Source organism: Paramisgurnus dabryanus, chromosome 15 (assembly GCF_030506205.2).
Source record: "Paramisgurnus dabryanus chromosome 15, PD_genome_1.1, whole genome shotgun sequence".
Classification (NCBI taxonomy): domain Eukaryota; kingdom Metazoa; phylum Chordata; class Actinopteri; order Cypriniformes; family Cobitidae; genus Paramisgurnus; species Paramisgurnus dabryanus.
The window spans coordinates 4,457,305-4,473,178 of NC_133351.1; the positions used below are offsets into that span (position 1 = coordinate 4,457,305).

Sequence of the window (15,874 nt, forward strand, 5' to 3'; positions counted from 1 at the left end):
AACACCAATTGGGGGCTCGTCCGGGATAAAATTTCAATCATTTTTGTGCCTTTTGTATACTGTTTAATAAGAAAATATATTTTCACTACTATATATTACCAAACTTTCCTAGATCCTTCAAAACTATAAATTAACATATGCTTTTATTATGCTATAACTAAATCAGCACGCACAGAGTTTTGTCAAAGTCATTTTTTTGAATTATGTCAAGAGAAATGCATGTCTAGTTGCTCACATTTATTGCTTCTGATTAAATGTGAATCACTGTGAACTGTCTCACTGAGCTGGACCCCCCATCTGCGTTGCTGTGATGCTGTTGCAGTTTGGGAAAACCGCAGGGTTCTTCGCCAGGCCCCGTCTTCCTTAATTTTGTTGTGTTTGTTTTGTTTCCCTCTTCGACCTGAATAGCAGTACATTTTATGTCCGTCTGCCCCAAGCTAAGTAGCTTAATTATAGTTATTTTGGGGAACAGAAAATGGGATACAGTTTCCTCGGTAGCCAGTGAGGACATTTATATCTCCTTGTCTGGGTTTTGGAGAGGCTCTGCAGTCATACATACTTTCACTATACTGACATATCTGGCTCTATGGCACCATGGGAAGGCAAACAGTCTATTTCAAGCCCATGAATAGACCTTTCTGGGCTGAATGTGTATGTGTGTGTTGACAGGGTCTAAATGTGGGTGGTTTGCCTGCTCTTAAAAGAATGTTCCTGCTTTTTTACAAGTTAATCTTTATTGACAACATTTGCTGGTAATGTTGATTACACTTTAAATGGTACTTTAAATGGAAGCAAAAATGACCAGGTAATAGGTAAATGGGTCTAATATGGCACACAAAGTGTCTTCTAAGTACAGGAAGCCAAATGCTTCAAAAAATGAAATGGTGCATTAATGTAATTATTCATGTTGTTGTGTGTACCGTACCAAAAGCCCTGTATCTATTCAGTTTGGAACTGATACATGTACTATCACAGCCCTAATCTCTAAAATACCTGCAAGTGCTGTGTTTTTTTAAGCATCTACGTGTTTTCATGAGGTGCTTTTTGTGACATGTCATGTGGTTTCTCATGTTCCCTACAGCTCAAGTGTTACCACAAACGGTTCCGCAATCCGTCCCGTGACGTCATCTTCCGTGTGCAGTTTCACACATGTGCCGTTCATGACCTGGGAATCGTCTTCGGCAAAGATGAGCTGGATGAGACTTTTAAAGGTATGCAGGGAAGAAGACATGTTTGAATAAAACCATCTGTTAGTTTGGGAACTATTGTGACCCTGGTTATGATTCGCACGGGTATATTTGTAGCAATAGCCAACAATACACTTTATTGGTAAAATTGTAGATTTTTATGCCACAAATCATTAAGATATTAAGTAAATGATAATATATAGGCAGCCATTTTTTATTGCAAAAATAAGCCCCGACAGTGTGATCAGGACCTGACACGAAGCACAATAACAACCGGCTGCCTGTAAAGTATATTATCCCTGTTATTACATGGCTATTTACCGCATAAGTAATGTAGGAAAAATTAAATATTGACTTGAAATATTTTTGCTCATTTTAACGAATGCATACATTCCACAAGGAGAACATGTATATTTTTGTTTTTAAGATTAGACAAGACGTATAAATGTTACGAACACACTATTTGGTTTAATCATTTGTAAATATAATGTCATATTGTTATAAAAATACATGTTTATATTTAATTTTGTGTAATATTACACTGTACCTGTCAAAATATTTGTAGCTTCCAAGTTACCGTGTGTTATTAGTTTTGAGTGGTTGTTATCTGGGAATAACAAAAATGCACTTAATGGACTTTATTTGGACAAATTTAAAGGCAATTTTCCAAATATTTAGATTGTTTGTACCATGAGATTCCAGATTTTCAAATAGTTTTATCTCAGCCAAATAGTGTCCTATCCTAGCAAACAAATATATCATTGGGAAGCTTATTTATTCAGATGATGTATAAAACTCAATTAAAAGACTTTTATGACTGGTTTTGTGGTTTCAGGGTGACAATTTTTAGTTATCATTTGGACTTTTAATGGTCTCTGCGGGTCTCTACTGGTAATGTGTTGGGTTTGTGGGATGTTGGTTCAATATGAACCAGTAAAACACCATTTAATCCTATTGAGCTTATGGTTCATAAGGATATTTGTAATGGAAACAATTATAATATTTGTTTATTTCAGTAGAGCTAAAACCATTTCTATTTTTCTTCTTTCAAAGTTAAAATTGTCTTTCTCTTTTTAAACAGATGACAGATTTCCTGAATACGGAAAGGTGGAGTTTGTCTTTTCATTTGGTCCAGAAAAAATCCAGGGTAAGAACTATTGTAGTGCATTTTTACATGATATGTATATAAAATACCATAAACTATTAACTCTTTCCCCGCCAGTGTTTGAAAAAAAAACCGTTGACAGCCAACGCCAGCATTTTTGATTTTCACAAAAGTTTAATGCCTTCCAAAAAAGGTTCTTCTTTAAATATATAAACATACAATATATCAAATGAAAGAACAGACCACCTGCTTTCAAACAAACAAACAAAAACCTTTCATCCTACCTTCATCTGTTCACCACAATATGTGTAGGTTTCTTCAAAAATTCCAAATTTTGAGCAAAAATCTGAGATAATTTAATTTTGTGAAGGACTTTTGATAAAGGTTAGATTCAGAGCGATCCTCAAAACATACAGAGTTTGAAGTGTTTGCCCTTAGGGAATACTTCCAGGTTTTATAGGTTGGGTTAGGTGGCCACCTGGTGGACAATAGCGGTATTACGGATTGCCGGAAAAACTCGTCATTGGCAGGGAAGCGTTTTCTCTTAATTGATGAGTTAACTTGAAATGGCGGGAAAAGACTTCAACAGAAGCGTAAACCCAGAAGCTTCTGACTTGAATGTGTTGTCATAGGAATGGACCACCTTGAAAATGGGCCTAGTGTTTCAGTGGACTACAATACGCAAGACCCTCTGATCCGATGGGATTCCTATGAGAACTTTAACCAGCGCTGTGAAGATTCAATGGAGGGTAAGTTCAACTGCAGACATATAAAAAATATGAGACTTTTATCAGTACAATAAATTATTTTGTAAGGCCATGGAATGATATAAGTAAACCTTCAATGCACTGTTGTCAAGTTGCCTTGAGTAAAAATGTCTGTCGAATGCATAAATGTAAGCTGTCAACAGTTATTGCTTGCTGTAACTATTGTTTATTACTATTGTTAATGTAAATAATTGATTTGGGTATCTCCATGCCTAATCATACCCTTTTCTCATGGTAATTTTACTATAACGTGTGCCCTTCAGTACCTTATCACTTAGTTAGATAAAGATGTTCGCACAAAGTCTGCTTGGGTCATCAACTCATCATTCTGGGTGTATTACAGAGTTATGACACGGCTGTTGTTATATGCACATGTGACATGGATTGATTTAATCAGATGTGTTTGAAGGGCTGCTCTGAGGTCAGTTCGAGTTCACACATGCACTACCAAAGTTTCCTCACGCCATCGTGGTCCGAGCTATGCGCCTCTGGTTTTAACTTGCGGTACCCAGACATGTGATTTGTTGTCCTTTTTTGAGACGTCCGCGTTCGGTGGGAGAGGGAAATTCAGAACGAAGGAGGAAGTCTGTCGATGGAAGCCACCAACCACAGTGTTCTTTTTATGTGTCATTTATCTGAAACACTGCTGATACCACAATAACATGCTAACGTTTCGGTCCGTGTGAGTTTTTAGCATCGTATGTGGACAGCGAGCCCAGACTAGAAGGTAGACAGTGTCGAATAGACCACAGAGACGCCACACCACCCTGCATCCCAGGCCTCGGTGGACAGCTTTCATTGCACGTTTGTGAAATATTCCAGACATTGGCTGAGAATCGTACACCCCATGCTGTGGGAGACCGGTCAGTCTCAGACCAGTCCTGGTTTTAAAAAGTCCCAAAGCATCACAACTATGAGAAACATGCATAAAAACATGACAAACATGCAGATTATTGTGTTTATAACAGCAAATCCAAAAAAAAATAGTCCATAACAGAGTTTATTTTCATTGTAGGAGCTGTGGTCAGTTTAGCACAGATTTAAATTCTCCATCAAGCTATTTGAGATGAGAGGCCATAAAGAATGCCAGCCCCTGCTTTAAATAGGGCAGGCAGAAATAGGAAGCATGCGACTGCCACCTTTAAGAGAAGTGTAAACCAATCCACCGTTATGGTCAAGAGGCCAGACCCCCGAAGCCCCTGGAATCACCTGGAAGCATTTCGAGCTCCTGTCGGAGACGGTTGAAGATGCCAAATGCGCCACTGTGTGCTGACATCATATACTTGATCTACAGACAGCGAGTCTGGATGCAAAGGCCACATTTGCACATGAATTAAGATGGCTATCACGCAATTAAACATCTCTATTGAGCAACAGGGGCGAGAAGTCCCCCTAGAGACATGATAAGTAGTCAGACAGTGTGTCTTTGTATTTGGACTCATAAGTCTTGTCTGCCAAAACTGAGGGATTGTCTGGCATTTTGAGATTTATTGGAGAAAATGAGAAAATGCTTGCGAATAAAGCTTTGCTTTCTTTTCGACTGCTTGCTTTAAATGCTTTTAATGTCGTACAAGAGAAAGAAAATTTGGAGTCTAGTGCATATCAGCATTCACTTTAACCGCATGCCTTGCTTTCTTTGTAGCGCACAAGTAAAAGATAACATACAGTCAGCCGGTTGTTGTCTTTAAATAAACCCAGACATGGTGATCAGGACAAAGTGACTTGTATCATCTGAAAAAGGTGGTACAGCAATTTGACCCCAACATGGGGGTGACTAAATGATAACGAAAATTAAAAATGTGACCTTGGACCACAAAATTTGTCATAGGGGTATTTTTTATTTAAGATTGCTGAATAAATAAGCTTTGATGTATGTTTTGTTAGGATAGGAAAATATTTGGCCGAGGTACCATTATTTGAAAATCTGGAATCTGAAGGTGGAAACAAACTAAATATTGAGAAAATCGCCTTTAAAGTTGTCCAAATGAAGTACTTAGCAACACATTTATGGTATATTTATTACACGGCTCTCTGGAATGCTTGATTCTGATTGGTCAGTTGAGACATTTGCAGGTTCGTTCTTTTCAAATAATAACCGCTCCAAAGTAATAACGCATAGCCGGTACTACTTGTACGATTAAAATCGCTCCGCACCAATAAAGATTACTGTTTGGCGCCATCTTGTGACAAACACTGGACAACCACAATTAAGAATGGAACATTTTGACATTAATTTTAACATGTACGGAAAAAAACAAAACATTTAAACAGTGGATAGAAGAACGAACAACGACAAGACACAGAGAGCTTACTGAGACTGAACTTGACAAAATAGAGCATGACAGCTACGAAGCCAACACACAAAAAAATACAGAATGGGCATTAAAACTTCTCAAAGACTGGCTAAAAGAGAAAAAAATGGAGACAGACAAGTATGAAGCAGAGGATCTTTATAAGGTATTACGATCATTTTATGCATCTGTGCAAAGTTTCGCGGAAGGATAAAAATGTTAATTTAAAACAAATATGCCAATAAAATGTTTCAAATTCATATTCATGTCCAGTTTTTTTTCTTATGTGGCAAGTAGCCGTGTAATAAGTGGGATAATGTAGAGGCAGCCGGTAGTTATTGCGAAATAAGCCCCTTCAGTGTGATACAAGACCCTCCGCTTCGTGTCGGGTCCTGATCACACTGTCAGGGCTTATTTCCCGATAACTACCGGCTGCCTCTACAGTATCCCTTACTTACAGTAGGCAATTTACTAAATATCTTTATGGATCATGATCTTTACTTTTGGCATAAAAATAATTTTGTCCCATACCATTTTGTTTTGGCTTTTGGTACAAATATACCCGTGCTACATATGACTCTTTTGTGATCCAGCGTCTCCATTTGATCGGGGTGTACCTGTATCTTATGTACTTTACAGACACGATGCCATATGTGTTTGTTTCCCACGACACTGGAGAAATCTTACTAACCTCGCTATCTTCAGATTTACTCAAATTAGAAAGTGTGTCATAATTAAAGTGGTCACAAATATAAGGCAGCATTTTAAGCTTGTTGCAGATAATAATGCTTTATCTTTTCTTGGATGTTAATGGCACGGTAATTGATGTTTTATCTGCTTCTTGCCTTGACTGCAGATAGCACTTCTCTGTTGAACAGGAGCTGTTGGCAGGGTTAGAGTAAAACATGGCCAATCTTTACCGGTCCGCTGATATTGGCGCAGAGTGACTCTGCACTTCTGTAACGCTGGCCTGAGATCCATCACAATAGTGTTACTATAACGTTTCAGGCCTATAAATCCCATTGGTTTTCTCCATATATAGAGAAATTGATATTAAATCATGACCAAATACCTTTTAAGACCGAGCCAACGTGAGCTCAGAGAATGACATATGGTATACTTTTATAGAGGTCAGTGCAGGCCCGTCTCCAGATATGAGATGAAAGGTGGGCCAAGTGATATTCCAGGTGGGCCGGTCGGATAAGTGGGGGTTCTTTAATGCTTTAATCTCACATCATATCATCATATCGTATATTTAACACAATTGTTAGGGTTGTTTGTTATTGTTGTGTTTGTGTTTTCTTAATTTTTAATATTTCTTTGTATATATTTTGGAACTATTTAGTAACTTTGTATATATAAAAAATGGTTAACATGTTTATTTTTACATTGTTGAGCCATTAACAGATCTTGTATCAATTAAGTAACTTTAGATTTGACAAAAAGGGGCAGTTCTTTTAAAATAGGGATTTACATCAACTAAAACAAACTTGTTACAAACTAAAAAAAATAATTTGATCTGAAATACTGTTTTTCTTAAGAATTATTCTCATAATAATCTTTTTGGACTTTTTTGTCCAAAAGATTGGCTGATATGTGGTGTGGGGCCAGGGTGGGCCAAGCCTCTGATTGGGTGGGCCAAGCCTCTGATTGGGTGGGCCAGGCCCACTCTGGTCAGTGTGACTTTGGCATTAAGGGTTTTTAAAAATGGGCAGCCATGGTTGTGCTTCAGAAGTATGTAAGCTTAAGTTTTATTTTCTTGTGACAATTCGGTGATAGATGAGTAGTAAAGCTCAGGAACTTTTTGCCTAACAAAAACAGTTATTGAGCAAGTACACTGCAAAAAATGATTTTCAAGAAAAAAATCTTAGTATTTTTGTCTTGTTTTCAGTAAAAATATCTAAGAATTCTTAAATGAAGATGCTTTTCTTGATGAGCAAAATGACCCAAGAAAATAAGTCTAGTTTTTAGAGCAAAAATATCAAATTTAAGTGATTTTGTGCATAAAAAGCAAAAAATAAATAAATCTGCCAATGGGGTAGGCAAAAAAATCTTGAAAAATTTGCTTACCCCATTGGCTGATTTTTTTTGCTTGTTTTATGCACAAAATCACTTAAATTTGATATTTTTGCTTTAAAAACTAGACTTATTTTCTTGGGTCATTTTGTTCATCAAGAAAAAGCATCTTAATTTAAGAATTTTTTGATTATTTTACTGAAAACACGACAAAATGCTTACAATTTTTACTAAGAGATGTTGATATGGTTACACATTTCCTCTTTGACCTGGGGTGTGTCAATCCTACTACTATTAACTCATTCCCCCCAAGCCTTTTTTTTTTTTTTAAATGCCCCCCAGCATATTTTTGTGGTTTTTATAAAGTTTCACAAAATGCCTTCCAGGAAAATTGTCTTCTGTAAATATATAAACATACAATAAATTTAAAATAAAAGACCCTCTGCTTTAAAAAAATAAACAAACAAATAAACAAACAGAACAGAAAAAAAGTTTACCAAATTTTAAGGAAAAGTTGAAATAATTGCATTTTTGTAAGGAAACTTTTGATAGAGATCAGATTCATAACGATTATCAAAACATACACAGAGTTTACAATGTTGTAGAATTAGCTGCTGCTTCAGTTTTTTATAAATTGGGTAAGAGCAGAATTACAGATTACTGTTAAACTCACCAGGGAAGCGTCATTGGCAGGGAAATGTTCTATCTTAATTGACGAGATTACTCGTCAATGGCGGGGAAAGAGTGCGCAATCACCAGGGCAAGACGTTGCATGTAGTGTACGAGATGTATTGGCATTGAGACGAACGCGGAAGCACAGGCAAAAAACTTAATATCCTCTTGTCTTATATCGAAATTCATCCTACATTTTCTTTTAACATTGTTTTCCTGACTGACATTTTGATCTCGGCACTACCCACTACGTCTCGTGCGTTACTTTCTACGTCATATGCTGAAAACACGCGTGTCAGTCATTGCCAGAAGCTAGTTATTTTGTAATTTTTTAAATATTGATATTTTTCTTACAAAATTGCATAGATTGTTCTCAAAAGGCCTTTATTAAACCCCTGAAGCCGTGTGGAAAACTTCTGTAAAGGATGAAAGAACTTTTTTAGGCTTAAAATCAGAAGCACCATTTACTACCATTATAAAGCTTGGAACAGCCAGGACATTTTCTAATGTAACTTCTATTGTGTTTGTCTAAAAAAAGATATTCATATACATCGAGGATGGCGTGAGGTTGAGTAAATCATGGGCTAATTTTAATTTTGGATGAACTATCCCTTTAAATCTTAAAAAAAGAGTGCGTGCATGCATTACACATCAACTACCCAGAAGCAAATTTTCACATAATTGAAAACAGGACTGCAACATGCTGCAAGCAGACACACACAGGAGCATGTAAACACGGTAAAATGAAAGGGTGAGGACAAGCCCTATGACTGTAAAAATAAGCTCTCTGTCCATCAGCCTCTTTGAGGACGGCCCTAAATATTAGGGTTCGGCTTGAATAAGTCACGGGGTGCCAGCAGACGGGACTGAGCTGAGGCCTTGTTTACCGTGTCCTCCCCATATTTGGCCAGGGCCCTGCCCACAGCATTTTTGGGATGGTTGGGTAGGAAAAGTGTGAGGGCTGGGAGATGGGATTGGAGAGTCGTTGACAGAGATGGTGTGTGAAAAACAGCCAACTCCTCCAGCCTGGACTCTAAAAACGCTTTGTGTTATCAGTCAATAGAGGGGGAGTGACATAGCAAAAAGTGTGCGTCCACGGCTCACACAGGGATCAGACCGGATTTAAAGTCTTAGTATCTTTCGTTTTGGACCTTGAAAGCAAAGGATTTGGATGAACTTTTGGTGTAGAACCTTGAAACGTCTGAGGTAAATTTGGATGAAGTTATTGTCCTCTCGCAATGACTTCAGTAACTTGTTGTGTGAGCTATAGATGGGGCAGATATGACCAGAATCTTATTGCATGGTACAGTATGAATAATTTTATCACGGTTAAGGTATGCTTATATCACACTCATTTGCAAAATCTTTACAAATGGAAAATACTTTATTTATTTTTTTATTTATTTAAGTCTGGCATTAGTGCAAAATCAGCTTTGCAGTATGTAACACTATATAAAAAAAATAAAAGACTCCAAACATTATAAACCGGATAGTTCAGACTCTAAATTTTGATTGGATGAGCCACATACAAAGTTTTAAATAGCTGATATACCCACACCTGTCACCTCACGTCAGTTGAATACTATATTAATGTTGTTCAGCGTCTGTAAACAACGTGAAGTGTGTTTATATTTTCATGATCGCAAACCGCTCTGTATTTTGATATTTTTGCATTGTGCTCAGGTGTTATAAACGTCTAGCAGTCTAGTATAGCAAAAAAAATATCTCTATATAAAAGGTTTTAAAGAATATTTGGTATACTGTCATATAGCCCAAGCCCACTCAGCTGTTTTTTGATATACTGTATGCTAAAAGTAGGATTGTCGTTATTTTTGTTCAAGTTGAAACACGATAGTTTTCTTAGATCTTCCAGTGATATCCAGTGTTTAAGACTCTTGAGTGCAAATATGCTTAGTTCATGACTTTCGGCCATGCATTTTGCCAAAAATGCGACGTTTTAAATCAATCTTCCTGGCTGCGTTTAATTTCACCAACTCAGACTCGCATGTTTGCCAGTAAAGGATTTTTTTCTCCAAGCTCTCCCAGGCACAGTTGATATTATGCTTATTAGCTTATTACGAGACTAAGTGTGGTTAGCACATATTTACGTTAAGCTCTTAAACAGAAAGTCGACTTGAGTTTCATCCCTGTTGTTGCAGGATTGAGCACCGCAGCGATGCTTCAGCTGTGCGATGCTGAGCTTTATTATGGACGATTTGTGCGGCTGACAGCATAACCGTTACGTAATAAACGTCTGTGCAAGCCAAGCTGGCTTCAATTAAACTTCCTCTGATGGGTGATTGGGCCTCCATCTCAAATGTTGTTTAATTATGCGGCTAGAAACCAGTAGCTTGTTTCTGATAGACGTTTAACTCTTTCAGCGCACCGTAGTTTGATGGTCCAGACTGACTCTTAGTATTTGAGTGGCATTCACAGAAGGACCGGTTTGTCATCACAAACTGTAAACTGTAGCCCATCTGTTAACAGATGACACGAGTGAGGCACTTTTAGTCTTTTGGATTTAACTACTTGAAGGCTGTTTGTTAACGTGTGTGGTCTTCCGGATGTTTTTGTTTGTTTTGTTTTGCCACAGTGGCACGGAAATCTCAGACACATTTTTAGCGGCTGATCAGAGCGAATTTGCAATTGGAAATAAGGAGATGTCGTCTTGTCTGCTCGGCATCTGGTACTGAATGTGGAGGGGAAACTATTGTGTATTTTTTTGGCCTTTTTACACATTTTGGGGCAAATGATGCAACTGTTTAACGTGTTAAAGAATGTGAAATAGTTCAATTCATCTACCTTTACCTTCCATGCCATATTCCCTAAAAGTATGCATTGTTTTTCTTATGGGAAAGTATGGACTATTGAGGACATTAACAGAGACGGGACACACTAAATCTAATTTTAACTACTATTTAGTACTGATAGTATTTGAATTGGGACGCACAGCATGATTTTGAGGATGGGACAATCTTGCAACAACATTTTCAAGTCATCTATCAGTAATTATTCAGATAAATATTAATAATAATTTTTATAATGTGACATTATTTTGATGAGAATTAAAGCAACACTAAAGAGTTTTTGCTCTTTGCTCCCCCTAAAGGTTGGAAGCGGAATTGTCCATTACCACTGTCATAATTAATTTAGCCTACTGCAGCAAAGCTGGCTCTGATTGGATTGTAGGTCTGCCATAAAGCAAGTTTTTGTAGTTTTCACTCGAACTACAGGACCGCGACCCGACGGTTAGAAACTTCTTTAGTGCGGTTTTGGCCGATAGAGGGCTGCAAAGCGAATGTGAAAGTGCCGTTCACCCTGTTTCGAGTGGATGAACGACTGAAACTTTTTTGGAAACGTTATTTTAAGGTAAAAAACTATTTTTTTGAAAATATGCTCATTTTCCAGCTCCCCTAGAGTTAAACATTTGATTCTTACCGTTTTGAAATCCATTCACCCGATCTCCGTTTCTGGCACAAGCACTTTTAGCATAGCTAAGCATAATCCATTGAATCTGATTAGACCATTAGCATCACGCTAAAAAATTACCAGAGAGTTTTTTTTTTCAAGAGCAATGATATTACCCATTGCCCGAAAATACTCCCTGCCATTGAAAGTTACAAAGGGGCCTATTTTTGGTCAGTGCGTAATATCATACGGCAGCAAAGTCCTTGATTATTACGCCAGAATGAGATGGTCTAATCAGATTCAATGGATTATGCTTAGCCATGCTAAAAGTCCTAGCGCCAGACCCGGAGATCCGCTGAATGGATTTCAAAACAGTAAAAATCAAATGTTTAACTCTAGGGGAGCTGGAAAATTTGCATATTTTCAAAAAAAGTGGAGTGTCCCTTTAAGCACACTATCCCTCCATCAAAAATGGGGTGAAATAGGGAGACACTTTTGGACATTCAGATGACCCTAAAGTATCCTGATTACAACAATGTCAAATTATTCAGGTCATAAAATGTTGTTTTTATTAATTTCTACTTTTCTGTTGTTATTGGAGAAGGACAGATTTCTTTTGTTTTTCTCATATCATATTTGTACATCTCGTGGTTGATGTACACATCAACAGATTTTGAAATTTGTCTCTTAGTTTCTCTGGGATTAAACTGCTTTGCGTCTTAACTCAGAAGTTGGGCAATAGCAAATGCCAGATCTTATGAAAGCCTGAGAATGTTCCTGAATTGCTCCTCCACGTTTACGAACACAGAGATTCGTTTGTTCAGTCGGTCTCTGCTGTAGGCCGTTGCGTCAGGCCCGGGTACAGGGCCTTCGGGGTTCACATTTAGCCAATCGTAACATTTCACCTTTGACCTTTTCCTTCACACCCACTCCATCCCCGCAGCTGCTGTCCAGACCTCTGTCTCGTCGGCCACACGGTGAATCTGTGTTTGTCTTTCCTTTTAACTGCCACTGAGAGAAGCAAAGCTGTTTGATGAAGAGATGGGGGTGAACTCATTTCCCCACGATCAACATTCAACCTTCTCTCTCCCCTTGACTTTACAAGACACGATTGTCTCATTTCTCCTGCATTCCTGAGGCCTACGCGCATGGCTTTGTACGGGTCAGATATTTCACTTAAAATAGACTTTTGTGACCTGGGACAGATGGTGTTGATATTTATGAGTTCTGTTCGATGGTCCTCCACTAATGCTAAATGGTAACGCTTTAAGTGTCCTCAGGAGTGCTATTTGTTTTTTTACTTATAAAAAGTTTTTAAAAAAACGTACTTGAGAATCAAATGATGATTTAGCCAACTGAAACTGCGTAACCTGCTCTCAAACAAGCAGTGTATTGTGACCTTTGTTTAAATTATGCTGCATTCATGCATTGTTAACATGCGACCCTTCCTGGCAAATGAGACGCAATGAGCAAATTTTCAAAAATGAGTTATTTATTATTTTCACATTCTTAATTAAAATAATGTTCGATTTGTGTGAATCTGACAAAAGATGACAGTGCTGCACCTGCTTAAAATCGGCAAAAATCAAGTTAAAGTCAGTCACTACGAGTAAAATCATTTTTGTGTCTTAATGCGCTTAATAACTCTTTCAACATCAATCTTGTTCTGCATTTTCTTTGCAAATTTCTGCATGTTTTAAAGCCAAAACCAAAATGTCAGACACGCAAGTCATGCATCATTTGTATAAGGAAAAATTCATGAAAGTTCATCTCTCAGAAAAAAAGACAAATTAAGATCATTTTAGATGTTTAATTACTATTTGGAGCATTGGGATCGCTAGACAAGGGCTTAATTTACTAATGATAAGCCGTGCGTTTAAGAATCATTTGCTTTGCTTCTTAAAGTGATAGTTTGTCCAAAAATGAAAATAATGTCATTAATGACTCACGCTCATGTCGTTCCAAACCCGTAAGACCTTTTTTCATCTTCAGAACACAGTTTAAGATCTTTAATATTTAGTCTGAGAGCTTTCTGACCCTTCATTGTAAATCTACTTACGGTATACTGTCCATGTCCAGAAAGGTAATAAAAACATCATCAAAGTAGTGCATGTGACATCAGTGGGTCAGTTAAAATTTGTTGAAGCTTTGAAAATACATTTTGGTCCAAAAATAACAAAACTTATGACTTTATTTAGCACTGTCTTCTCTTCCGGGTCTGTTGTGAATTTGCATTCACGACACTGCAGTGACACTGCTGACGTGTTATCTGGTGCGCCCGAGCTCCGTTTACAGTCTGAGGGAGACGCACACTGTATTCAAGCTATTATACATTGTTTGTATTTTGGTATTGCTATATATATTTTTTTATTTGTGCGTGAGTGTGCATATCGCAGATGTCCTAATCCCTCATACTGTAAACGGAGCTTGGGCGCACCAGAAAACACGTCAGCAGTGTCACTGCAGTGTGGTGAATGCGAATATTACAACAGACCCGGAAGAGAAGACAATGCTGAATAAAGTTTTATTTTTTTTTATTTTTGGACCAAAATGTATTTTCAATGCTTCAACACATTCTAACTGACCCACTGATGTCACATGGACTACTTTGGTGATGTTTTTATTACCTTTCTGGACATGGACAGTATACCGTACATGCATTTTCAATGAAAGGTCAGAAAGCTGACATTATTTTAACTTAATCCGCAAATGTGGGCGTGGCATATTAATTGTCTCCTCCCCCTTTTTAAACGCATATAGTGTTTTTAAGGTTAACATATTTATACTTAAAGCAGATAAATATTCACTATAGATTTCATGAGGACTTTAACTCTTTACCCGACAGCGTTTTTTAAAAAAAGTAGTCAGCCAGCACCAGCATTTTTTATGATTTTCACAAAAGTTTAATGCCTTCCAGAAAATGTTTTTATTTAAATATATAAACATACAATATATCATATGAAAGATCAGACCCTCTGCTTTCAAACAAAAAACATTTCATCCTACCTTCATTTGTTTTCATTTTATAGCCTCTGAAATAAGGGTAGGTTTCTTCAAAAATACCAACATTTTAGCAAAAAGTTGAGAAAATTGCATTTTGGTGAAGGACTTTTGATGGGGATCAGATTCAGAGCAATTTTCAAGACATACACAGAGTTTAAACAGTTTGCCCAAAGGGAATACTTCCGTGTTTTATACGTTGGGTAAGAGCAAAACCTGGTGGATAATAGCGGAATTACGGATTGCCAGAAAAACTCGTCATTGGCAGGGAAGCGTTTTCTCTTAGTTGACAAGTTAACTCATCAGTAACGGGGAAAGAGTTATGTCTTTTTTATTCCATTGTGCTCCTTCCGACTGCTTTTGAATGCACAGTAGTAGTTTTATAAGCAAGCTTTGCTAATTAGCTCCTAAACTCATTTAGGTAATATGAATATGAATTAAGATGAAGATATAACCCACGGTAATTCTACGGTTTTCTCCATGGGATCAGTACAACATCCAAGGACAATCATTTATTATATTTCAAGTTTGCCTGGTTGAGTTTTGGTAGATTAATTCATTGTTTTTCTTCTGCAGTGGTCTATGATGAACTGTTTGATGAGGAGCTTGTGTATGCGTATGTGTGTGGACCGAGTGGCTCGGGCCAACTCCTAACCACTGCATGCTCATCAAAGAGCCGCCTTCATTTCACCCACTCTGTTCCCAGTCTTTTAAGAAGGCATTGATGGCTTTTCCTTAAACGCAGCGTCAGCTGTAACGAAACGTCCGAGCGGCCTTGTGTTTTAATCACGTGCAGAGCAGCTTGAACGCGTCTCTCGTAGACATTCAGCACAAAGCTAATAAATACTTCAGCCATATGCTTGGATTCAGCAGGTGTACAGATCCATAGCATACTGTATGTTTGTGCTACACTCAGTTAGCAGAAACTTTCAGGATTGTCAGTTTGCAAGTCACTTTGATTTGTCTGTTAAAACAATATAGTCAAAATATCAAGTCTAACAGTTGTTATGTAAAAGTAATGACAGTTCTACTATGTTGTTGCACAGAAAAACTGGGGTCTAATCCCTGAAGCAGTCTTAAATTGCTATTTGTGCTGCAATTGGCATCATTTTTATTAAAGGATCTGGTTTTATGTGGCTTTTCAGCCTACAAACAATTTATGCCTGCCTTGAATATGTCAGAAAGATCAGACTTTTCCTCCCCATCTAAACAGAGCCTAAGAACTGAGCACATATTGTGCGATTGCTCACGGGAATTTAGTCGGACTGGATGCGGTGATGTCAGAAACTTTGTTTCCTCTGGGCTTTAATTACAAAAGGCTTTCTCATTTCTTTCTTCTTTATATAAAAGCACCATCAGAAACATCTTTAATGCATATTTAATGCAGTGCTCTTACCTCCATTAGCGCAGGGCATTTGATGAGATGAT

General features: G+C 37.5%; 1 protein-coding gene across 11 annotated transcripts in view; it reads left to right on the plus strand.

The window, feature by feature from the left end:
- tns1b (tensin 1b) overlaps positions 1–15,874 on the plus strand; it is a 320,658-nt gene that overhangs the window by 263,369 nt on the left and 41,415 nt on the right. For all 11 annotated transcript variants that reach the window (XM_065252286.2, XM_065252281.2, XM_065252284.2 and 8 more), the window contains 3 exons: positions 1,082–1,211; positions 2,269–2,334; positions 2,925–3,041. In XM_065252286.2, coding sequence (XP_065108358.1) covers positions 1,082–1,211; positions 2,269–2,334; positions 2,925–3,041 — 313 coding nt within the window. The remainder of the gene's footprint in view (positions 1–1,081; positions 1,212–2,268; positions 2,335–2,924; positions 3,042–15,874) is intronic.